Source organism: Cydia fagiglandana, chromosome 5 (genome assembly GCF_963556715.1).
Source record: "Cydia fagiglandana chromosome 5, ilCydFagi1.1, whole genome shotgun sequence".
NCBI classification, from domain to species: Eukaryota; Metazoa; Arthropoda; class Insecta; order Lepidoptera; family Tortricidae; genus Cydia; species Cydia fagiglandana.
The window spans coordinates 12,187,083-12,212,755 of record NC_085936.1 but is presented as its reverse complement, the minus strand read 5'-3'; the positions used below and the strand labels follow the sequence as shown (position 1 = coordinate 12,212,755).

General features: G+C 35.8%; 3 protein-coding genes across 4 annotated transcripts; 2 read left to right on the top strand and 1 right to left on the bottom strand.

The window, feature by feature from the left end:
• The first annotated feature begins 1,095 nt into the window (after positions 1 to 1,095).
• LOC134664461 (uncharacterized) lies at positions 1,096 to 9,797 on the top strand. Of its 2 annotated transcripts, XM_063521123.1 has the most exons (9): positions 1,096 to 1,299; positions 2,171 to 2,326; positions 3,030 to 3,129; positions 3,854 to 3,986; positions 4,905 to 4,998; positions 7,178 to 7,337; positions 7,704 to 8,216; positions 8,556 to 8,945; positions 9,459 to 9,797. In XM_063521123.1, the coding sequence occupies exons 1-9, from the start codon at positions 1,147 to 1,149 to the stop codon at positions 9,779 to 9,781; spliced, it is 2,022 nt and encodes a 673-aa protein (XP_063377193.1). In that variant the 5' UTR covers positions 1,096 to 1,146; the 3' UTR covers positions 9,782 to 9,797. The 2 variants fall into 2 exon arrangements, with proteins under 2 accessions (XP_063377193.1, XP_063377194.1); XM_063521124.1 differs by lacking the exon at positions 9,459 to 9,797 and having other exon boundaries at positions 1,097 to 1,299; positions 8,556 to 8,969.
• LOC134664458 (uncharacterized) lies at positions 9,792 to 23,998 on the bottom strand. The gene is made up of 8 exons (XM_063521118.1): positions 23,860 to 23,998; positions 15,237 to 15,395; positions 13,819 to 13,915; positions 13,353 to 13,482; positions 12,841 to 12,925; positions 12,324 to 12,492; positions 11,887 to 12,066; positions 9,792 to 11,785 (listed from the first exon to the last, which is right to left on the bottom strand). Exons 1-8 carry the CDS (start codon positions 23,965 to 23,967, stop codon positions 9,807 to 9,809), a joined length of 2,907 nt encoding a protein of 968 aa, XP_063377188.1. The 5' UTR covers positions 23,968 to 23,998; the 3' UTR covers positions 9,792 to 9,806.
• Positions 23,999 to 24,086: 88 nt separating this feature from the next.
• LOC134664469 (uncharacterized) lies at positions 24,087 to 25,445 on the top strand. The gene is made up of 2 exons (XM_063521138.1): positions 24,087 to 24,221; positions 24,299 to 25,445. Exons 1-2 carry the CDS (start codon positions 24,095 to 24,097, stop codon positions 25,426 to 25,428), a joined length of 1,257 nt encoding a protein of 418 aa, XP_063377208.1. The 5' UTR covers positions 24,087 to 24,094; the 3' UTR covers positions 25,429 to 25,445.
• The last annotated feature ends 228 nt before the right edge of the window (positions 25,446 to 25,673 follow it).

The window sequence follows — 25,673 nt, the reverse complement described above, 5'->3', positions numbered from 1 at the left end:
GAGCCATTCCGCAAGTAGACAAGAGCGGCAAATTTAAAAAATGTAGTCGCCAAGGTTTATCGTCCGATAGAAAATTTGAATGTTGCGCCTTTTTCTACTGACAAACTTGGTTGACCGACTATACGTTTGCGGTAATAACTCAAGCACGACTCCTTTTTGTCCCGAGTTGCTCCAAAAGAGAATCCACCGTTTTCCGAAGAAATCAAATTGAATGATTGTGGATTACAATTTACCTCTAATTTATTCTAGTTGTTATACAGGTTGAAATTTTAATCACTTTGCGTAGGTCGTGAGTCTATAGGTCATACTCATCAGTTATCAAACTTGGTTGTCTGGGTGGAACAAAGGTACTGAACATGCCGATGCCGTCACATCAATGCCGAAATTCCCAAAAAAAAATTGCCTGTCCCATACATGTCCCATAGAAATCAGTGGCAGTAAATCAGCCGGAATGTATGAAACACCCATTTTTTTTCTTATGGATAATAACCGGACAAGCACCCGTACACAAACAAGGAGATCTTGACGCGGAAATGGCATTGTATTGGGCATATCCTTAAGGAAACCTGACATCCACCTATCCATAGTGGCCCTGACCTGGAAGATGCCCGGCAAACGGAAACATGGTCGCCCTAAATCTACTTGGCGCCGTTCTATGGAGCAAGAGCTGGGTGTATTTGGGATGGGGTGGGAGAAGGCTACCCAAGCTGCCCAGGGCCGAGGTCAGTGGAAGAAAAAGATACGAGCCCTACACCCCAGCAGCAGGGGGTAGCAGGAATTGGAAAGAAGAAGATAAGGTTTCACTACATAAATAAACATAACTTTAAGAGCCATTCATTCCATGTTTCCCTTCCTCTCTTATCGTCTCAAATGGCACATCGGATGGCGTTCCTAATATCTAAAATGCTGATTCGCGCTTTTAGGATAATTTTACAGTTTTTGGGTAATTATAATAATTATGTAATTTAGGTCAATGGACTTTGTAATTTCATACGCCAGGTTTTACTTGAGAGTCTCTATTTTTTGCGGCGTAGGTATATTGGCATTGTCACTGCCAAGAGCGCCAAGTTGCTACGAGTATGTCGAATCTCACAGCCACCTAGACCTTATTAACTTCATTGTATACAATACAGTTTTTAATTTGTTATGATTATATTTTATTCGTTATTTCATAGCCGAATGTTGACTCACATATTTTTTTACGTTTTGTTTTCAGGCGTGTTCTATTCAGTTTGTGTTAATAAATATTGCAATTCAAATTTGTGTTTGAATAACCAACATACCTTGTGTAAATTTCAGGTAAGAGATAAGAATAATACCATGGACTTTGTATGATGTCCTGTAAAAGTTTACCTATCGCGAACTTATAACATGACTTTAATGTGTCGGGTGGCTCGTAACTCGCTGGGACCTTGCTAGTCAAAAAACGATCATGAGGTGTTAAATTTAGAATTGAATTTAGATTTTATTTGCTGACCCGATATCGCATCATTGATGGAAGGGTTAAAGTGGCTACCCACCTAACAGAAAAATACTCAGAAACTTCAATTTAAAGCTGCGCACATCCAGCATGCATTTGAATTTGCGATTTTATCGCTACTCAGCTCACCGAATTCAAATTGACAAATGAATACGTAATCAGCATGAAAGGGGTTTCTTAGACAACTTTTGCTTTAACCTTTGCAACTTTAAATCATAGTAGCGTGGGTACAGTTAGAGTAATAAGGGCTTATTACATCGGTACGATGCGCCGAATCAAGATTACACTTTCACTAGGTACTTAAGTATCAAACACTGTTACCGGGAAATTAAAAAAGGCTACTAACAATCTCGAAGTTATAAGGAAACAAAACTATAGGTATATTTAAACCATCAACCAACTAATATTTTCTTGTGTTTACTGCATTAGCTCCAGCTCCTTTTTACGGAGCTTTTAAAAAAACATTACTCGGCATTATGGTTTTAAATACTCGTAAAGCTAATTATTATAAGTACCTATTGCGAACCGGAAATCGCAGAATGAAAAAACTTCCAATGAGGCTCCGATGATCTGTTCAAGATCGCAGGGAAACTTTTAATGAGGATATCGCGCGTCGTGGAGAACCCTAGGGGAGGTATAAATATATCCAGCAGGCTTTCTTTCTTAATTATTTGGAACATTACATTTCAGACTCCAGGTCCAGCCGCTCGCTGCCTCGACTACGAGCTGACAGTAAAAAGCGACAAGGACAAACAGTTAATCCTCGACAAGATAAATGCGCGACGCGATAAAGTGGCATCAGGCGATATCCGGTCATTGCCCGCCGCCGAGGATATGTTTAAAATGGTAATCTTTGCAAAGGGTTAATTTGGTGCGTCTCTGGGGTGCGACTAGTGCGAGGTGCGAGTGTCGACCTAGCGGAGAATTTGTTTGCTATTTTATCTATGGAGCCATCAAGAGGCGGAACGATATCGAAAATATAAAGCTTTGATGCTCAAGATGGGAATTCCTATGTCCCTTCATCGTTAGAAGTAAAAATCTAAACCCTTGTCACAACTGTGACGGTTTGCATCATTATGCGTAAAAAGCTGCAATTTTCTATTCGGTTTGCTATCGAGGTGCGCCTCAGAGGAACAATAATAAAGAGTTGACAAGGGGGGATGGACCGTTGACCAAACGAGATGGCCTTATGAATCTTTAAGTATGAGTAGCAGAGAAAGCGCTGTTATTGTTTGTTCTTGTAATTTTCTCACTTTTTATGTCTGCCTATGAAAGTCCTAAGTGCTAAAGTCAGTCCATGAAAAGTCTGCAGCGGATTTGATAGCCCACGCAGTGCACGTGTTATTTTAAACGTCAAACTTCTATGAAATTATGACGCATAAATTACACTTGCATTGCGTGGGCTATCAAATCCGCTGCAGACTTTTCTTGGTCCGACTCTACGTCAAAACGGTAGAGTTAGACCAAGAGAAGTCTGCAACGATTTTGATATCACACGCAGTGCAAGTGTTATTTTATACATCATTTTATGGATATTTTCTCGTTGTAGGAGTGGAATGAAGAGCTGGCCGAATCCGCCCAGCGCTGGGCTGACCAATGCGTGTCTAATAAAGACACTGGAGAAGTGGAAGATGACTGTCGTGACATAGGTAGCTACAATTACGTGTTCTTGAGGCTTTATCGAGTTTTAAGTACTCAATAGTGAGCATGGACCGAGCAGAGCGAGGTAATGGAGCGTAGCGAGGAAGAAACACCCATATGAAATGCCAAACTTACACACCAATACGACACGACAGTATTTTGTAGTCTTGGAGCAGGATTTTCATGATTTAAAGCTTTTGAGTAACCAGTGAATAAAGTGTGTCCTTGGAAAGCAATATGAGAATCATTTACATGGAAGCTGATTATATGTTTTAGGGTTCCGTACCCAAAGGGTAAAACATTACCCTATTACTAAGACTCAGCTGTCCGTCCGTCCGTCTGTCACCAGGCTGTATCTCACGAACCGTGATAGCTAGACAGTTGAAATTTTCACAGATGATGTCGTATTTCTGTTGCCGCTATAACAACAAACACTAAAAAGTACGGAACCCTCGGTGGGCGAGTCCGACTCACACTTGGCCGGTTTTTTTTCTAGTACCTACAGTTTGATTGAAATAGATCTTTGAGAGCCGTAACAATTTTTATAACTCCGTGTATTCTCTTCACAACATACCTACTCGTATATTCCTTCGTACACAATATACTTAGGTAAATAAATTAATTCGTGAACTAGTGTTTTAAGAATAGCAGTCTTGATAAATGACACTATTGGCGCTGACACTGCACTACATTTTGGTATTTATAAATATGATTGATTTTTCTATTTCATAGAGGGCATGCGAGTCGGACAAAACATCGCCACAGTGTACGGTGAAGCACCAGGGTTGACACCGACGGCGCTTGTCGACGTGTGGTACTTACAACTGTTAAACGTGAACGCAAGCTTGCTATCCAGATATCGCCCGTAGGTACATTGAATTACAGAAAACCCGTAGGCGCCATAAAAATGAAATGGAATCCAAATTATAATTTTATAAATAATTATATAATTCCTAGTATTAATGTTCTCGGTTACATATTTAAGGGATTTACTTTTAAAGATAATCGTGGAAAGCAATTTGTTAAATGTAGGTATATAATTTTTACGAGAGTATTTTCCTACGGCCATTCGCTTGTTATGTACTTAAGTGCACGCCGTTGCCTAATATGGACTAGTACCGCTTAAAGTAAAATGAGAAATCCTTTAGTGGCTTAAAGCACTAATAGACTCAGTACCGAGTGTACCTACGGACCGAGGACTGTTCGATCGAGTGGAAGCGGTTCACCGTACGTCTATTAAGAGCCAACAGGAGTGGTCATTTCTCCATACAAACGTACTCGACGGTTTCCTCCGTGGGTTTTGATGCTAGAGCAATGATTTTTTCAACACAGATTCATATTGCCAATATCTGTGTCGGACCGTTTTGCTTTTTTTGATATTTTTGCTTTTTTAGGCGCCAGAGTCCTTCAAAAATAGCCAAAATGGCCTAATTGACTATGCCGCAATGAGAGGCGCAGTATTCAAAACTGATATAAATTAGCCAAAAAAAGCAAAACGGTCCGACACAGATAATTTCATAATCATTTAGATTTCCAAGTTTGGTTAGGATTGGTTAAGTTTTGGAGGAGGAAACAGTCGAGTACGAAACCTCGATTTTTGAGACTTTTACGCGGGATTTTCGCCTTGTTCTTATCGCACTAGTTTTAGGAGCCGCTTCCGTTAGCGAGAGGGGTATATTTACCTAAAATATTTAAAATTCAGCTCCTGATTTCGTCTTAAGTATGCGATTATGAGTGAGAGGTAGCGGTCCGACACGCCCATCTTACTACTGTATTTTTCCAGATCAAGTGAATCAGGGCCCTACAGTTACAATCAATTCACGCAACTAGTATGGGCAGCTTCATACCAAGTGGGGTGTGGAGGAGTGAAATTCAAAGTAAGATATTATTGTGTCTCGGTAACTAATCCTGCCCAAGCACGTAAGCCCCAGCTTGTCTGGGTCTCTGATGGCAATCGACTGACAGTAGACGGTCGAGGCGGCCAAGTACTACATCGCGGCGATTTGTTGAGAAAGAGGCTATTTTAACTGGCCTCGGTTGGGAAGAGTTGGAATTAACTGCTCCAGATCGCGACAAATGGAGTTTTTTCTGCGATTCCTATAATAATAATCCCTAATGAGAAATAACAGGATCACATCATCAATAATGTTAGTCACACTATCCTTTTAAGCAAGCTCGCCAACATAGGAATAACCGGTAAGGCGTATAAAATTTTCGATTCTTATTTAACCAACCGCTTTCAAATAGTCAAAATTAACAAAAGTCAGAGTACACCACAACCTCTAAATTATGGAGTACCACATGGTTCCATACTCGGACCTCTCCTATTTTTGATCTACGTAAACTCTATTAGCGAACTAACCCTACATGGTGAAATTTCTTTATATGCTGATGACACCTGCATTTTTTACTTTGGACATTCGATTCAAAACATTATTGAAACAGCACAAAAAGATCTTGGTAATCTACACAGATGGTTTCAATGCAACCTGTTGACCATAAATACTTCTAAGACTTCATATATAATTTTTAAACCTAAAAACAAAAAAATAGAACAACATACACCTCTACGTATTGATAATGTAAATTTAAAACAATCCTACGAGGAGAAATATCTAGGTCTGATATTGGATAGTGGCTTGACATGGAAACCACACATCAATAAACTAAAATCAAAACTGTCATCTTTATTAGGATCCCTACGTGGCATAGTTAGATGTCTCCCGAGCAAAGTCCGTTACAACATCTATAATTCCTTAGTAAAATCACACTTGGACTACCTCATAGAAATATGGGGTAGTTCCGCTAAAACTAACTTAAAGGATATTAAAATTACACAAAATAAATTAATTAAAGTTTTGTTCCACTATGACTTCCTTACTCCTACTAAAAACATATATGCGGAAACTAAAATTATGAGCCTTAATCAGTTATACTATTTTAATACATGTATTTTAATCAGGAAGATCATAAAAAAACAAATCCACTGCCAAACAGCTTTTGTTACTAACAGACAAAAAGGCCGAAGGATCCTTCGCAGTGCGGATAATTTGTCCGTACCCTTTCCCCGGACTAAAGCCTATGGTAATAAAAATATTACATTTGAAGGAGCACGGTTATATAACAGTTTGCCAAAAAATATTAAAGAGGTTGAATCATTTAACATTTTTAAAAACAAGTTAAAGGTCCATGTTATCACTAATATTCCCGTCACCTGAATCCGGCCCTGGCGCTTAGCAATAGTCGAGCGCGAAGTGCACTGTGCGTGCGCATATTGTATTCTACCCGTCCCTCTATTTATTACAAGTGCAATAATTACCCACTATATTGTCTGTGTGAATTTTGTTATCGTGATATTTGTAAATAATGTAAATAATTTAAGTATAAATTCAATGCTCACGGGCGCAATTGCATGGCATGTATGTAAATAGTTTTTAAGTCTCATTAAGTGAAATGTTAATTTCTTTTGAGAATAATAAATATCTTTAACCCGAATATCATCCTCGTCATGGTGGCAGATTAGTCTATGATTGACGTAAAACAGCCTAAAAGAAGCAATTATTAACCCATATCATGGCATGGGTCGATCAGGGTGATGGGATGAAATTGTATATGGGCACTACTTTGAAAAAAAAATCGTATCTTGTTCTGTTAGTCAAAATAAAAATGTGCTTAGTATAGGATGCAAACAGAGTTACTGCCTTTCAACTTTGAGTATCAGTGTGAGATACGAGATTTTTTCAAAGTATGTAGTCACAATATTCGATGTGGTATATTATTCTTCACTTATTTTCTTAGTAGAGGCCATTATTCTTTTTTTAATTGGAATAGGTATAGTTAGACCGTAAAAAGTCTGCAGCAATTTTGATAGCCCACGCAGTGCAAGTGTCATTTTAAACGTCAAACTTCTATGAAATTATGACGTGTAAATAACACTTCCACTGCGTGGGCTATCAAATCCGCTGCAGACTTTTATTGGTGCGACTATAATCACTTATTGACAGATCACTATGGTCTTATTTTATAATAAGCAGTTATTATAATCTTTATTTGCAGGAGTATTTCAAAGATTCAGAGGAGAAAAAAAATCGAGTGGTATACAGATTAGTATGCAATTTCGCTCCATTAGGGAACCAATTAAATCAACCAGTTTATTCAGCTGGGCAACCTGGCAAATGTGACTATGGTACCAGTGACACTTATAAGGCATTATGTAGTAAGTGGATTATATTGATATTTTTTTCTGAAGAAGATAATTATATCTGTGGATATAAGTTTATGTGGATATAGTGTAGAAGACAGATATTAACATTGAGCGTACAAGTTTATTTTGTATGTTTGATGTGTAACGGTGTTCCGGATATTTGGGAGGCCAATACGTAGAGACCCATTTGACTACGATGGCTCAAGGGTAACACCGGTGTGAGGGCTGAGAGTAGAGAGGTGTCATTGGACTTAAACATATACGTGGGGTCGCCAATCCTCAACAGTTCGCTAGAAGCTGTCCCGCGTTGGCTTTTATTGCACTAGCATTATTGTTATGGCTACAAAAAAAAAAGAAATAATTTTAACTTGATTTCAGATTCTCAGCCAATTAATTTACATGGAAACGATAATGCAGATATAGATGATTCTGAATCTGACGAAGCTGAATTCACAACAGATATTATTAGTGTAGACGAAACCGCTGTAATAAATAATCAAACAACAAATTTTACTACAGATGACCCAAATATGTACGGGGACGACAATATGACTTTTGATTATTTTTCACATTTGTTTGAATTAACAAAAGAACATTTTTCGAGCAGTACTACTCCAGGGGTATCTAAATGTAAAAACGAATTAGCAGTTGATGAAATTGTTAAAATTGTAAAAAATAAACTAAGTGATGACCCAGCTTTGAAAGCTATTCTTGCAACTACTGTACCTACTTCGTCTGGAAATATTCTTAAAGATGAAAAAGTGGCTGACTTCGTAAATAATATTTACAAAAAGGCGACATCACCAACGAAACCCGAAACGATCAGCACAGATTATGTTAATTCAACATTACTTGTTAATCTGGTTGAAGCAGTTATGTTCAGGCACACAGGTTATAAAATATTTACTTATTTTCTATACTGCAAAACGTAATTCAAGACCAAAAAAAGTGAGACAATGTTGCCATTGCAATAATTTGTTTCTAAAATTGTAAATTCCTTTTGATAAATAATCACGCTAAGATAATATATTCATTAGTAATTTTACTCCTACTATTTAAAAAAGTACTTTTATTTATTTATTTGTACATAAATACAAGACGCGCTAGTAAAAAAGTGGCAACATTTCTTACTTTTTTTGGTCTTGAATTACGTTTTGCAGATTAGATATAATTACGTACTTATTAAGAATCCTCTGTTTTTAAGTACTTGAAATTTATTTGTTGTTGCAGATGGAATAAATGACCAAGTAACACAAGAAATATTGGGACCATTTGTCAATCCCATTAAAGTACAAGCAGTTTCTGCAGTTAAATCAAGTTATGACTTTACTGGACATTATTTTTTTCCTGAATACGATGAAGAAGAAACAACCAAAATATTTAGGGAAACTGATTACGAAATTACTTATAAATCTTCGGAGCCAGATGTTGTAATGGAAATTGAAGAAATAAGAAAAAGCAGACCTACCCGAGATTTTATAGAAGAAATACTTGAAACGGAACCAATCATAGAAACTACAACAAAAATGAGAGCTCTTTCACCTGATGACATGAGGCTACAAACTAGTGGTTACAGCAATATGAGGAATTTCCTAAAAGACATTGCTGAAAAATCTGAAAGTAAATAATAAATTATAAGTAAATTACTACATAGTTTTTACATGACTTTAGCATACATATAGTACCTATTCAAGACTCATCTTTTATTCTTTAATTTTATATTATTCTTTACTTAAAAGGAGATTAAATATATATTACGTGTTATTATGTGTAAGTGACCCTACTGTTACAATAATATGTTTGTGATATGAATATATACGGAATATATTGTCGACGATTTATAACTTGCACCCATCTCTCGAACATCGTGTAGGTACTTAAGGCGAAACGGTGCAAACTATATGTCGCCCAAGCTAATTCTGTATGGCATTTGCAATGACAAAATGTGGAATATCATCATGTATATTAAATTTATTTAAAAATATAATGCCATTCTAAAAATAGCACATATACACTTTGTTCTGTGGAAATAGAAGCAGAGTTAGCTGAGACGGACTATACGCTAAGGCAACCTATGCAATAGGTAGAGAGTTACACCTAAAGAAGTATTAATGAAATCTATTATATTTTTAGGTTTGAATGATATGTCTATAAGAAAAGAAACAAATTTATCTAAAAGGAAAAAACGAAGGAACAAAAATATTAAAAAACATAAATCTTTTGGGTTAGACTACGATATAAGTATGATGTCGAGATTTTATGGGCGCCCTAATGGGAAACATATTTCATTTCATAGCAAACAGTCATCAGTAAAACATAACAGTGAAGTAGAAAGATTTGTATTAGAATACAATAAAATTTTTCCCCGAAGTAAATGTTTGACATTGATTCCTTTAGTATCAATGCTTGTATTGCCTGTCGTAAATTGTATATGTTATGTTATCAGAGACAAATAAAAAATCTCAGTTATTATTAATTTGTTTAATTTAGTGTGATAAAAATAAAGAATATAAACATGTGACTGATATACATACGTGTCGGTACACTTGCATTACAATGGCACTCACTACGAGTTTTTCTATGCTTATTACGATTATTTTCCCACGATTGTAAGATTTTACTAAAAGCTAACACCAATAAATTTTTAGGGATCTCCTTTTTCTTTGATTTACATTCTGGAACTTCTTTCTCTTCCTTGTGTTTGCAAGCGCGACTTCTTTTTTTTCTTGGTTTTTGATCGTTGCATAAGCAATCGACATAAGCTTTCCCAGCGCATTCATTTTTCATCGAAGGCGTAACTAGAGATGGTTCATTGGAATGTTTATAACGATGTACAGTTCCGGTCTCATCCAAATCTTTTCGTCTCACGTCGAGTGCTCGTCGCTCACAATAATCTTCATCTGGAAGAGTCGTTTCCCCGGCGGCAGTATCGCTTGCTTGTACGTTTCTATTGTAGAATATGCGACTACAAGTATATCTTCGGGTACAGTTTTCAACGTGTCCCCACGGCGTCCTCCCGTTTGGAAAACCTCCGCCACCCCCACCATTCCAGCCACCTCCGCCACCGCCACCTCCGCCACCTCCTCCACCACCACCATCAATAACTTTGCCATTCGCATCAGTCATTTTTGGCATCGTCCATGTACATGTAATTCTACGTGTACAAGCGCTCTGCGGAGAAAAGCTACCGATTATAGTCATTTGTATAGTAGAAGACGTAGTTGTCTCTGGCGCTTTTGATGATTCGCTGGCTTTTTCGTCTTTTCTAATAGCGAGTTTTTGTTTAGTAGTTTTAGGTTTAGTGGTTGTTGGTTTAGTGGTTGTAGGTTTAGTGGTTTTGGGTTTAGTGGTCGTAGGTTTAGTGGTTTTGGGTTTAGTGGTTTTTGGTTTAACAGTTTTTTTGTCGTTTTTGTTTTTTCTTCTTATGTTATAGTCAATTTCCCCACCGCGATTTTTTCTAAAATTCATTAACTCGTCAAACGACAAAGACCTGTCTGCGCTTTCATGACGATGTTCATTGAAATCTTTTCCTGGTATCGTTATGGGTTCTGAAATAATTTCAATGTTTCCATATGTTCTAAATTTACTTTTTATATTGTTTCGCAATGTCGTATATCTTGGATTTCGTTTTAATCGTTTAAGCGATTCATCAACTTTCCGAAGATCTGAAAATTGTGTTTCCACTAGTCTTTTCGACCTTCCTCTAGGACTTAGGAAATAGGGATGGTGGTTACGATAATTCTTTCGCAACGATCTTGGTGTATTAGTTATTTGCTTAGGTATATTTATGTCATAATAATCTCCTTTGTAGTTGCCAGTACTTTGCTCTTTAGGGATTGAGGTAATTGAATCCGTATGATGCTTTGTAGGGTGCCTACCGTCGAATTCTACCCCACCTCGAAGGGCTAAGCTGGGAAGGTGATCGTAGTACACATATTCGCCTGGGATTCGGCGACGATTATCCAATCCCGGATTCTCAATGTTAGGACAATGACATTTGTAATTGCAATTGTTTACAGTTGTGGCTGGATTCGGCATGCAAGTAAGTTTTTGCGAGTCACATGCATTTATAGATGCATGGTCTTTTTTCTTGCAGGAAGGTGGAGATGTTAGTATATAGTCATTTCTTTCTTTGCCTTTTCGACTACATTGAGGATGTCCTATTTCACTAACAGAGTGGCAAGCATTATAATTATGAACAGTTCCTGACGTACGAGTACATTGCCCATCATAAGTTAATGGTTCCAGGTTTACATCATAATAATTAGGGTTAACCGTGTCTCTCATGTAGTCATTCCTTCTGTAATGTTCTATTGGAGATCTTGTTCTGTAAAAACCACCGTAAATGTTCGGAGTATGTCCTAAGAGGTTTTGGCGATTTATAACATTATGCAATGGAGCAATATTTGGCAATTCCTGTATACTTTGTTGCCTCACTGGTGTTATGTGGTGTACGAGTCCTGAAATCGTAACAAAATCATTTTGTTTCATTATATAGTACCTATAGCGAAAGTCGTATAGAAAAATTTGCCATGAGACATTTTTCTCTAATTCTCCTTACCGCGCGTGCTATTTGGGATATGTCTCAAATTCTGGTGTCTCATAAAATTCAATCTATCTTGTTTCATCTCTCGGTTTTTGTAGTCGAGTCGAAGAGGGTCCATATCCAACTTCACTGGATTTTTCGACAAGTTAATGATTCTCAACAGACTGTTTTCGGTTGTTGCTATTGTTTTCTGAGCTAAAATAACACAAATGAGTAGTTATCATCACAATCTTACTCTAAAGCTTACTAAGCACGTAATGATTTAACTTTTTGAGCGTCAAAAACTCCGATGAACATATGATGAACGCCGTGAGTGCTAAGACATAATTCAACATCAAGAACTTTTGCTGATAGAATATCTTTTTTTGTTATAGAGGAATTGCGTTTTAACCACTGCATATGTGTCTGGCGCTATACGTTCAAAAAGTTAAGTAAATATCTGAAAATTTTACGTTTTTCTGTAACAGATTTACAAAGGCCTGTAAATCTTTCATCTTTATGAGAGTTTTCTTTGCATTGCGTCGCCGGGTATCCAATAGTGTACACTGGTTTGCCTCGAACGTTTCCTTTGGGAGCAAAGTTACAAACGAATCTGTCTATCATCGTGCCTTTGTCGTCTATCTGGAAGGATTATTATCTTAATTTATTGTCCAATGAATTATAAAATATTAACCTGGAAAACAACTGCAAAAAGTCGAATACTGCGTCATCATCATCATTCAATATTGCGATCATCATCATCATCATCTCAGCCATAAGACGTCCACTGCTGAACATAGGCCTCCCCCTTTTGGGGGGTGAATGCCTGTGGTTAATGTAAGTGAATGGTTGGCGATCGCAGTCGAGTACACCGAATTTGAGGGACGCTGCTGCCCGTCCACCGGTGGTCTTGGACGTAGTAGCTAGTTACTATTATTTATTCTGTGACGTAGTTTAAGGACATACCCGGGACAATGTTGCGATACTCACGCTAAATCTTGCTTTCCCGCAGCCAACTAGCGTTGTTTCTGCCCAGATTAATTGTGTGAAATCATCAGTTTTACGGCCCTCTGATCTGCAAAAGGTTTTCTTTGATTGGTCAACCACTATCAAGCAAACAGTGTTATTATTGAATTCTGAAAACTTCAGGACATTGTTGCCGCGTAGACAAGAACTATTTCTTTGTTTCTATCAATAAAGACTTTTAGAACTATTAAAATGTGGCAGGGAATGACTGCAATAATTATAAAAATTTTGAAAGGGGTATCTATAAATTACTCAAGCCAAACAATAAATGCCATGTGAGGCAACTACTAGTTATCATACATTACTTCTAGATGTAATACAGGTATTTAGCAAATTCTAGTTATTTAATTTACTACCTAAAAGTTACTTACATATACTTAACTCACAAAATTTACGTAAAAAATCGTCAGAATGCGAGTTTTTTTTAAAGTTATAAATAATAAATAAATAATTGTAATAAACATACAGTTACTTACTGGTTGTAATAAGTGACACTTCCATTGTAGTCTAAAGCTTGCATGTACCACATTTCCACGAAACTTTTAACGCTTAATCCAGGCGACAGACCCATCACAGTAGCTATGCTCTGCCCGACTTTTGTGTCCACTGAAACAGCAGTATTTTTCTTATATTTCAAAATAGGTAGGTATAGTTTGTCATTTAACCTACTTTCTAAACTAAAAATCAATATTATTTATTTGTATAACTGTATGTGCGTAGAAAAATATATTTCTCTATTGTATGAGGGTCACGACGATTGTTGTGCACTGTGCAGTCATCGATATCGAATACTGTTTTTTTAAGTGTAAACTATTATGCATAACTTTGACACACTGAAGTAAATTTAACTTTTCTAGAAAAAGCACAAGTTTATAAGACTGACTATAGTGACTAGATATTATATAATTAATTAATAGAAGATATAGGTACATTATTCTTTACCCAAATCGCGACAGAGGTCCTTCCTATCGGGGCGGACGGCGGGATCGCACTGGTCTGCCCATCGTTGGGCAAATACGGCCAGCTCTTCAGACCAACGCTGTAATTAGGAAAAAACATTATTGATTAAATATATTGCTTCTAAAAATGAATTGATCAAACTCATCGAAAACTTACAATCAATTAATTGTTTTGATTCAGGTTAGTTTCACTAGACTTACATCGACATATGTACACAACAACTTACTTAAGTACATACTTATAAACAATACAAGGTAATCATGGTTCGTATACCGGTCGATATAAGTCTAATAAATTAATTAATTAAGTGAAAGAAGAACCTGAATCCACGGGGCCTTAACCGTTCTGTCGCAACACGGACACTACCGTAAGTGAATTTGGAAAACCAGGGCCTATTGGCTATTGCATAATAAAATATAAGCTTATACTATGAGATATTTTACGACTACATGCTACATTTATCATTAATAGAATTAGCTTGTATTTTATTATGCAATAGGCTCCAGTTTGAATTTGAAATTTGCTGCGGGCGAATACGGTGAACAATTGAATGAGTTTCGTAGATTACTCACGGGGATATATAACGATGTACTTATATGATGTAATTTAAATTTAGGTTCCATGTTTCGGGTCCTTGGTCATGTAAATGAGAAACAGAAACGTGAATGCGTAATGTGTTGTAATGGGTTGTAAATAAATCTTACTCATAATTCAATGGAGTATGAGACAATTTATGTTACGGCCTGTTTATAGATTGTGTAGGCCCGTCTATACTCTGTATCTTTAGGTATTTAAATAAAAGTAAACAAATTCTACCCTCAAAAGACTCCTTATGCCAGTTGAGGGTAGATGAAAACATTACATTAAAAGGTTAGGTTAAAGTCAAGTCGTTCAGTGACGGATCCAGGCGGTTGAGGCGGTTTTGTGTTTTGTCTGTATTTTGATTTTTGACTACCCGAAGATGTATAAATTGTTTGTTTAGGTACTTTTATTTAAATACCTAAAGATACAGACTAATATAGCTCGCGTCCGTTATGGTTTCTTTATTTTGAAGTGGTTTTACTTATACTTGAATTAACTAAGTGAATTATTTAGCAGATAACTCAATCGGAGTGCTTCCGGGTGATAAGTATGTAAATATTTACTCGATTCACCTTCCGGTAGCCGGAAGTTTCAAAGCAGAGAAAATTAAAAATAATACCTACTCAACACCGGTCACTGAGGAATTGAATTTTTAATGCATTTCGTAGACATGCAACAGAACAATACATATTAAATTAACACAGAGTGCCGGGAATCTGTTCGGCAGGCGCTCTGTTTCTAGTCGCTTTCCTCTTCAAAGCGGGAAAACGCTAGAATTGGCTACGCGTGTCGCTCGCCAATATTTTTCTGAGACTAACCATTTGATTCATGTTAGCAGCACTCGGTAAGTTCCTGGCCAGCCCGAGAGCGACAAAGTTCCTCCTCTGATTGATTTTGTTGACGATCGTCTCGACATCCTCCTTCGTTATTGAAGCCGTCTCGTCGTACGATCTGCAATATGGGCCCGGCCCCGGTCTCTGTAAAAATAAATAATTGTAGATATATATACGTACTCAAATCTTAGAGCATTTAGTAACTGGAGTTTTGTCTGTATACGTATAAACGTACAAATAGCCATGTCAGATAAACGTCAGTCCATACAAAAGTTTCCACAATTAAGCAAGGTTTTTGGTAGAGGGCTCTTAAAGGCGACTTTCCCGCCACTTTCCCGAATGAAGGTTGAGGGAGGCGATGGCTGAGATACGCGTCATACTCGTGAACGGGTGCTGTTTGTGGAGACTGGTCTGTTTAAGCTAACACGAGCTATTATACTTAGTAACTTAATTTTTATTAATTAATTACAGTGAGACGCCTCATTCTGTTCTCGTATGTTTCTTTTCTCTTAATGAATGTATTAATTATACAGGATATTGACTCTTGGAGACCCTATACATCTCTAAGGATAACTTGATAAACTATATAATCTTATAGTTCTGACACCTAGAGACATTTACACCTCTAAATATTATAGATTTTTTTGTGTGTGTTTTTTTATCTGTATTTTGTATGTAATTCGACATTAAGAGACCATATATAGTAGTGGACCCTATAATGGACGTGGAACCAGTAATGGGACAAAAAACCACAATTCCTCTAAAATAAGTATCTAAAAGTAGTTTATAAACACTGGATATATTTTTAACATAAATAAGAGTCCTAGAGCTGTTTATGTTTCAATTTTTATTAAATTCGGTTATCTTTTTAGAAATTGGCGTCAACCCAAAAGTTGTCGTGTCACTGAAAAAAAATACCACTACGAATTCTAAACAACTTCGCTAAGAGAGGTGAGTTAATTTATTAAATTTTAATTAATTAATACTTGATGAAAACTAGAATGTGTTTTTTTAAGGCGATATGATTCGACTCATCAACGAATCTGAGGGGGTGAGGTGCGCGGCAAACCGTGAAGCCCCGCCCGCGCGTCCCGCGACCCGCTCGCCGAGCTTGTGAGCGCGAGCCGCGCACGGTAAACATAGCAGACGGGTCACAGTATAATGATCTTATGATGGCAGTATTTTAACTAGACCGGGAAATGGTCACGTTTTAGAGTTTTTATTGTATATGTACGTATGTATTTTTTGCATTACGTATTTCTGATCATTTCATGTAGAATTATTATTTTTATGTAGACATGTGTACTTATTATTGATCAGTAAGAACGTTTTAATTTCATGACAGCGTGTTCGAGTTAAAGTACCTAAAGGAAAGTAACAATTTTAAAGGAGACGGTCAATTAAGGGTTCTATAAAGGTTATTAACCTTAATCAGTAATTTTACTTTACAGATTCCTTTAACTCAATAACGCTGCCGTGAAATTAAAACGTTGTTACTGATCAGTAGTACTTATTTATAAGCTCTAAAAACAAAAAAAAAACAGTTTCAAAGTAAATTTCTGATAACTTTTTGTCAGTGCAAGCCTTATGGTTTCGTCTTGGCAACATTTTACATGAAAATGTTTTTGGTGGGTCTCATTATCACAATTTCCAATACTTTTGTTGCCTAACTTAATAAATTATTGTTTACAATACCTATCGACTTTATACCTACTTTAATGATCACACAATTTTAACGAAACAAGAAAATAAAACTCGCGCACCGATGGTACCTACATTTTATTAAGTACATTATATAATTTTTTTTAATTAAGTTGAAACTGACTCATCATCATCATCTCAGCCATAAGACGTCCACTGCTGAACATAGGCCTCCCCCTTGGATCTCCATTCGTACCGGTTGGAAGCGACCCGCATCCAGCGCCTTCCGGCGGCCTTAACAAGGTCGTCTGTCCATCTTGTGGGTGGACGTCCTACGCTGCGCTTGCTAGTCTGTGGTCTCCACTCGAGCACTTTTCGACCCCATCGGCCATCTTCTCTGCGCGCAATGTGGCCTGCCCATATATATATATAACATTTTCAAGAAGTCTGGTCGCTTGTGGTGAAAAAAAAAAATGTATGGAGAACAGAGTGGCCAACTTTCTTAAAAATAGTTTATCTAATACTGATTCTAAAATGGTATCACACATGCTATTTACATTTCTAAAGCCTGACAACAGTTTATTTAACCCTGAGATAGTGTCGCTGCAAACAGCTTACGTATGGCAATAATGTGCGTACGTCATGTATAGTTGGGGTAGTGGGCATTGGCTTCATGTTGATACTCGTATAATGTCAGAAACATTGCTTACAGAGAATTCGGTTCTTACAATTTGCCTATTCGTCAAAATCTGATTCTAAATATTCAATATTTATATATGCTTCGTGTTCTGACTCTGTCGAAGTCTGATTTTCATCAGATGTTGTGTCGCTTTCAGGACCACTAACCTCGATTATAAAACATGTGTATATTAGGAAGTGTGTAGATTCGATTTTGTAGCAAAAGCTTTTTGTTTATTTTGGGATTTATTGCATTTCTGTACTTTGTGAAATAAGGTTTAAATAAATAGCTGATAAGTTTTTACTATTTTATTTTTATTCAACAAAATAAAAGTGCATAAAATAATAAGAATAAATTTAAATATAAAAGAGCATATTCGACTGTGTTTAGTCGGTTTCCAAGGTTTCCATAATGCGTCATAGTCTAATTTTTCCTTCCATCTCGCAGACAGCAGATCAGTCAGAAAACTGAAACGAACATTACACATAATAAAAATAAGAAAAAAACTAAATACCTAAATAATTAACTTAATTATAATTTTCTGCAATTATACAATGAAATTCAATTGAGCGTATTTATTTTAGAATGTAGACGTCATGTCCCATTTGGAGGAAAAAATATTCACTACACTGGCAACATTTAGAAGAAATGGCAGCTGACGAAAATTTGGATTTTTGTATTTACGATTATGTAAAAATATCACCTTAAACTCGGTACTTACGCGTGAAATGTAATATCGGGCAGCTTGTTTTTATTATTAATGATGTGTTGTGACACCCATTCACTGTACAAACAACCATCTTTCCTGTAGTTTTTCATTTTTAAACGGGCGGTGTACACACACCGATTTGACTTTGAGTACTGCGACGGCCGTTCGAATACGACGATACGAGTGTGACGTGACGTCGCACTTGAAATGGCTTCACTGGGGGTGTACGGACTAGGAATCTATGCCTTATAAATCTATGACGCAGAGAAACTCCGAGCATAGCCCTAATAATAACCATAGCCCTCTCTAATGAATATATAATAACGAATCTAATGAGGTATCACACGTATTTTTAGGAGTATTATCTCTATTTTTCACCGTTTTCAGTTTCTCGAACAAGACTAATACAACCAAGCGCAAGATGAACTGCCTGTAGGCACCTTGATGAACTCTCAATTATATTTAATTCATGTCGACCGTGGTCAAATATTAAAATTAGTGATATGTATTTAGTTCTTAAATAATTGTATTGCGATATGCCTATTATGGTAATTTTTTCAATTTGACATTTTATATTTATATAAATTTATGATTATGATGATGAATTTGCACGCTTGACGGGCGTGGCGCGTTGCATGCGATCCAAAGCCGGGCGCCTTCGGCACCCTCATACTAAAAGCGTAACACTATACATATATTGTAACATCCCCATACTGTGTCAATCCAAATAAATAATTTCTGATTTTCAAAGGAGTCAAAGAGCACGAAGGAATATAATCATTTTGCAGATCGGACGTAGGTATATCAGTAAAGGTGAAATACTGTAAATATATCATACTTACATACTCACAATTATATTATCTAGGAATATAATATTATTTACCTACATTGAAATTGGTTGCTGACCTAGTGAAAATACTGAAATATTTTAACTGTTGATGTAGTAACGCTAGGCGCTTTTAAGCACCTCGTAAAGTATTAGATGCTTCTGTTATCAGAAAGTGTGTTTTTATAGCACTTAGTGACTTTTTCTTACGTTTCATATGCTTTGTTTCCCATTGTTTGTAAATGGTAAAATCACGTGACCGCGCGGAACACACTGACGCAGGTCCGTCCTCTACAAGCGCTGCCGCGCGACTGAAGAGGGCGTAAGTGCGTTCGCGAGTGATGGCGCTTGCGGATTTAGTAGGTATTGAAACATAGAAATTATTTTAATGATGTTACCGAGACAAAGTGATCCAAAACGTCTAGATTATCTTATTACCTATACATTTGTGTAAAAAACAATTCAAAAAAGTTTGTATTGTAGATATAGTTTGGATTTATTGTTAAAAAAAGGCGTAACTTTGGATTTTTTTTCTATCGAGCAAAGTTTATCTAATCATGTTTTTGAGATCCAAAACGTATCTGCCAGATCCTTAAGTATAAGATATATTTTTTTCACAATTTTAAAACATTGTTTCTTATATTTCTAATGGATTCAAAAAACTGGTTCGCTTAGCTCCTACGGAAAAAGCACGCCTTAATTGCATTTATCATGAGATAAGGTATACAACACACTATGTTGTGACTCCACAGATGTAAAAAAATAGTGGTATTTGGCCCAATCCCATTATAGGAGCTGTAAAACTGCATACCTCCTATGATGGGACAATTGACATAATGATGCTTGCCATGCCATAATATCATGTTTTTAAACATTACAGAAGTAAAATGTAGTTACGAAATATGTCAACCAGGAGGTATTCTCGGACTTCGAATAAATTAATATCGTTTTTCCAAACTTTTATTTAACTTGCCCTGTTAGTTAGTGTAGGTCAAATCATGGTAGCTGAATTTGATCCACTTTTCGATTTCCGATTCAGTTGAAATTTTGTGTAAGTACGTAATTAAGTATGCAAATCGGATGATAATGCAATATTATGATAACATGGACCTGATCTGATGATGGAGACAGGAGGTGGCCATGGGAACTTTATCGCAATAAACCCTAACTAATTTTGTTTGGGTCCATTAGAATTGTCTCGATGGATCTAATACAATAATAATTGGCTGTGGAAAGAAAAATACATTCAGCAATAAAAGCTTATACCAAAAGATGATTTTTTTGCCATAACTTATTCCCCATTTCAATATTTTATACTGATAGAGCAATGTCCATTATAGGGGGCCCATTACTGGATCCACGTCCATTACCGGGGGCCCATTACTGGAGCTTTGGTGTCCATGACTGTAGAAAAAAAACATAGTTTTAATTTGTTAAGTATGTGGAAACTCCTTGCAGTATCTTTGATACAACACGCCTAAAACATGAAAGACGGATAGGACTTTCATCTTTTAACACGCTAAGCGGTAGACCATTTACATTTATAAGGGAAATATCATAAATACTCCAAATTTCCTCTTAAATGTCCCATGACTGGTGCTGTTACTATACATCTCTTAGTAATTGTAATACGTTAGATTGAATTGTTAGTTTTATTTTATAAAATTGTTGATGTTATTATTTTTGCTTTTATGTAAATTCAATATTGACGTGTAAAAGTGCCCTTGTGGCCTATTTGCTGAATAAATGTTGATATTTGATAGGTATTTGATATTTGACTTCATCAGTTAGGTATTAAATGCTCTAAGACTCAAATCGACTTACAGGCTGATTTTAATATGTCAGTGTCAAAAGTGACGATTTTGGTTGAAGAAATGTCACTTTTGACACTGACAGATTTTGTAATTCAAATCTACATACAAGAGGGTTAATGATTATGTACAATTACGCACATACTACGTAAGGTAAACGGCCCCAAGTTCGTGTTAGTACGTTATTTCGTTAGTTTTTTTTCTGGCGCAAATAATAAGGAATTCAAATATCTTTTATTCAAATTATACATATGAAAAAAATCTGTATTATTTAATCTCTTCAATAAAATAATAACCAATATTTTAGTGATTAAACTAAGAGTAATACGACGGTCGAAACTGTTAGACGGCCGCGAACAGCTGTCTTGTATGCGTGCACTTTTTTTAGGCGTAAGGTGCGCGCTCTCACTTGTTAAGCTTTTAGGAAGGAAAAGCTAAACCCATTCGAATAAAAGTTTTTGGGAGTGTTTCTGTGGGTTCCTTAGTAATTGATTTGATAAGAAAAAAGATTGAATACATGCATAGAAATAACTAAAAATTGCAATAAATCGACTCACGAAATAGCGGTCAGTTTATCTTTCGTGTGTCTCCTATTTCGTGCCACTAACGAATCAAGGATTTTCTAGATACATTTTGAGTGCTTGTTTTTAAATATAACAACAAAGATAATTAAAAAAATAAATTAGAAAACAATTAATGTATTTCATGAAGTTTCGTATGAGCGAAATTCGGTATATGTTTTTTTCACTAGAATTCTCATAAAACGAGTTTGAATGTGACCCGAGTTAAAAATTTTAAGGTATGTTCCACGTATATTCTCATATTAACTACTAGCACAATTTTATTTATTATTGAAATTTGATTTATTTTTGTGTATGTTTATATTTAACGTATAAGATAGTAAATTATTTTTTGTATATAATTTTTTTTTATTATTTTTTATCTTTTTTTATTTTAATTTTATTTTTTTATTTAAATTAAATAGTTTGACTTTTAATCAAGTATTAAAGTACCCATATGGTTTACCTAAGTCTTAATTCAACCATTAAAGTCGACGAGTACAAAGAACTTTAAGCTAGCTCTCAATTTAACATTTTTTTAAATTATTATTTTTAATTTGACCTTACAATTATTCGTAAGTAGGTAAGACCGTTAAATATTTAAAATGATTATCAGCAAATTATCAATTTATCACCAATTACTCTAAGAAAACTTTATGCCGAAACAGGGGACACGAATTCACGAATTTAGGAGCTGACCTAAATTTGTATCACGAAATGGGAGCCACATAAGAGGTTCACGAAAAAATTCATATAAAAAAAAGTTTCAACTAAAACCCTACAGTTTATGCATTAAATTATTAACAAAGAACTAATATAACATATTCAAAAGCTTTCAAAGTATTGATATGCTTAGTAATATTTTAAAAAAAACACAAACTCTCAACTCACTCTCAAGAGCCTTAACCTGCCGAAATAGGGGCCCTTTACCTTAAGTAGGTACCTAAGTACGTAATATACGTCATAATTTCATAGAAGTGTGACGTTTAAAATAACACTTGCACTGCGTGTGCTATCAAAATCGTTGCAGACTCATCTTGGTCTAACTCTTCCTAAGTTACTACAATATTTTTTTATAATTTAGTATTGCTTCAGAAGTTTAGTCGTTCTAATTTACTATAGCTACACACATTTTGCATCTCTTGATTAAAAATAAATGAAGAAAGCTGTTGTTTTGTTTGGTTTTGGAAATTAAAACTTTTTGTACTTTTTCGCAGGTTCCTCAGTACAAATTAAAACCACGAGTCTGGCAATTGTGCAGCGTGAGTTTTCTGAAAAGCCAGGTGATTAAAAAGTTCCCGTTTTGGGAAACTGAAGTTAAGACTGGGGTTGTGTTTTTGCAATGTATAGAAGTCTTACAGGATGCTTACAGGAGATTAAAATGTATTGTGTCACGAGTAACTCAAATGTACAGCGCACAGTTTCACAACGTTAAATACATTTAAATAAAAGTAATGCGGGGCAAGAGAATGTAGAATTTTATTGTAGCCAATCACAACTTTTAAATAGCGAGAAATTGTGTATTGCGTAATATTCAAAGCTGCGAGCGTGGTAGGATATATTGCAGAAAGAATAATTGAGTCGCTTAACTTCAAACTCGGGTAAATCCATATGTCAGATCATGCAATTTTGGTATTATGAAAAGGTAATAGGGTAGATATTTGCTGAGAGGGTCGAATGGATTTACCTAAGTTTGATGTTAAGCGACACAATTGTCAGTGATATGTGTCAGATAATCGTAAGTCATATTTGGTCATATGGACTGTTTTCCGTCAAAAATGTACAGAGAGCTTCGCCTATAGATATTATTCCGTCATTTCCGTCGCTGTGTTTTCATTCGCGTCGCTTTCTCTGAATTTGCTTTTCATATTTATACAGTTTTCGGAGAACTAAAAGATCCTTTGTTTTATAAGCCAATCATTGTTTGACTTGAAAATATCTGTTATTTATATAAATTCCTACGAGTAATAATGTAGCTTCTACATTTATTAGGGACTTTAGTAGAGATAGTTCTCTACTAAACTCATAATTAGTTCTCTACTAAACTACTGTATAAATTGAGCTCGTAAAAGCAGGTATGTCGTGTTGTTTTTGTTTAAGAAATTTTACTTAGTATGTTGCTGCTGTCTGTTGCAAAATTAAACAACCGTAGAAAATAAAGTCTAAAGTTAGACATTTTATTGCAATATGAAGCGAATTTTCTCTAACAATAATAGCTACATTTCAGACGGACACGGAGCTTTATTATCATAGCGGTTACCTACGTGACTGCATGTAATAGGCACGTGTGACGTTATGTTACATACCATTTGTATAGAATGCAGGGTTTGGCCTGCACGCTACGGGTACACCGCCGCGCCACTAATCAACTAATTAACCCACCTTATACATGCAGAGCGTGTGGCTAGGACATATCCTGCAGTAATCACAGCAGCACCCACCAATATTACTGACACAAATAAACAACACGATCAATTTTACATTTATCATAATAAAATAAGTATCCTAAAGCAAAAAATAACCTATCCAAAAGAATTGTCAAACATGGCCTAATAGATTCGTTATATAAAGACTTGGCAGCTTTCAACTGGTGTCAGTAAAATGTCCATTTTCTGTTATGTTTTTTGTATTCTATTTTTTAGTGTTTGCATATTTTTCGCATTCGGAGATAAACTGTTTCACCCAAAGATCCATAAGGACTACGAATTATGTAGGAGGACGCGAAGAAATTTCCAACTCAAGAGGTAAACTTGATGTAAATTTCCTTTCCCGTTCCATATTATTAAAATGTTACACGGTCTGTAATAAACGTTTTTTTAAGGTGCTGCTCAACCTAAAGGAACGAACCATAAGACAAGCAATCTAAATAATGATTTAAAGTCCAATATTTTTGACAAAATACTGAGCGATGAAATGCTACTATCTTTGGAACACAGACATGACCAAAGAGACAGTTCTAAAAATATACCCCTTTCAAGTAAGAAAGAACATTTGATTACTCCTACTCTCGAAATAATACAGAAATGGCCAATTTTCAAGCACATAAATAACGTAAGGGGTGTTGACATAATAAATCAGAACAAGCTCGTCGGTATCAAAACAAAAAACGACGACGAATATTTAGACCATTTACCGAAATCTGAGATAACATCGGAGTTGAAATTGGAAACAAATAAACTAGCAGAACATGAAGAACTAAATCTTAATAAGGGACTGTGGGTAAAACCAGAAATTAATAAATCTTCAAAAAACATACCATTTAGCAGTAAAGTCATCGGGATGAGAAGTTTACCTGAACTTGGAGTCAAAGAAAAGTGTAAGTGTAAAAAAACGAATCCAACAAATCCATGCAAATGTTCGGGCACTAGTCATAATAAGAAAAGATGTACCCACTCAACTCCGAACGCTAGAGCTCACGAGTGCTCTCGCTATGGCGCCGTGACTAACCACTCTTGCAGTCAGGGTCAGCCATACCAAGACTTTGTAACTTCTAATCCATACAGTTTCTACCCTGTTTATGTACCCTATACATATTTTGCTAGTGAAGCTCCAATGATTCCATACACCGTTAGCTATCCACAACCAATATTCAGCGATTTGAAAATTCCTCGGAAACATAAACACAAGTGCCGTAAGCAAACGACGCGTTTTGAAGAAGATTTATATTATGAAGACAACGACAGCCGCGAAAGAAGACCTTACGATGATAACGAATATTATCACGACAGTAAGAAGGAATCTTCTAAAGGGATTGTTTACGACGTTAATCAAGATGCACTTATTAAAGAAATTGTGAAGGATTTGAAAATTCATAATAATAAAGATTTCGTCAAGGAGTGTTATTGTGATTCCTCTGTAAGCACATGTAGATCTAATATTTTTGTATCAATACTCATTTTCTCACTTTTTAAATTGTTATCGACATTGTCGTTATGTTTTGTCTTGGAATAAACGTTTTTATATTAAAATGTATTTTTTTTTCATTGTGATACAACATTTTCGTTGAGTAATTAAGATTCCGTCCACGCTTTTGCTTTTATCTTATGATTTTTTTAATCTTGGTTAATGCAAAGGTGCGGAAGGCGCCTGTTTTCCAAAAGCTTTTATAGGAACAGAGGTGAAAGCAAAGTTACGCTACGCCGAAGTTGCAAAGAGTGGGACACCTACTTTAGGCATTGCATCCTTGGCAAGGGTAA

Bases quoted from the DNA above. Each gene is read 5' to 3' on its own strand.
- LOC134664461 (XM_063521123.1), top strand. From the start codon at position 1,147: ATGATTATATTTTATTCGTTATTTCATAGCCGAATGTTGACTCACATA. The intron at 3,130-3,853 runs GTAGCTACAATT...TCTATTTCATAG, and splicing joins AGATGACTGTCGTGACATAG to AGGGCATGCGAGTCGGACAA. The intron at 3,987-4,904 runs GTAGGTACATTG...GTATTTTTCCAG, and splicing joins TTGCTATCCAGATATCGCCC to ATCAAGTGAATCAGGGCCCT.
- LOC134664458 (XM_063521118.1), bottom strand. From the start codon at position 23,967: ATGATAAATGTAAAATTGATCGTGTTGTTTATTTGTGTCAGTAATATT. The intron at 13,483-13,818 runs GTAAAGAATAAT...CTGCTGTTTCAG, and splicing joins GGACCTCTGTCGCGATTTGG to TGGACACAAAAGTCGGGCAG. The intron at 12,067-12,323 runs GTAAAATTTTCA...GTGTTATTTTAG, and splicing joins TAAATCTGTTACAGAAAAAC to CTCAGAAAACAATAGCAACA.
- LOC134664469 (XM_063521138.1), top strand. From the start codon at position 24,095: ATGTTTTTTGTATTCTATTTTTTAGTGTTTGCATATTTTTCGCATTCG. The intron at 24,222-24,298 runs GTAAACTTGATG...CGTTTTTTTAAG, and splicing joins AGAAATTTCCAACTCAAGAG to GTGCTGCTCAACCTAAAGGA.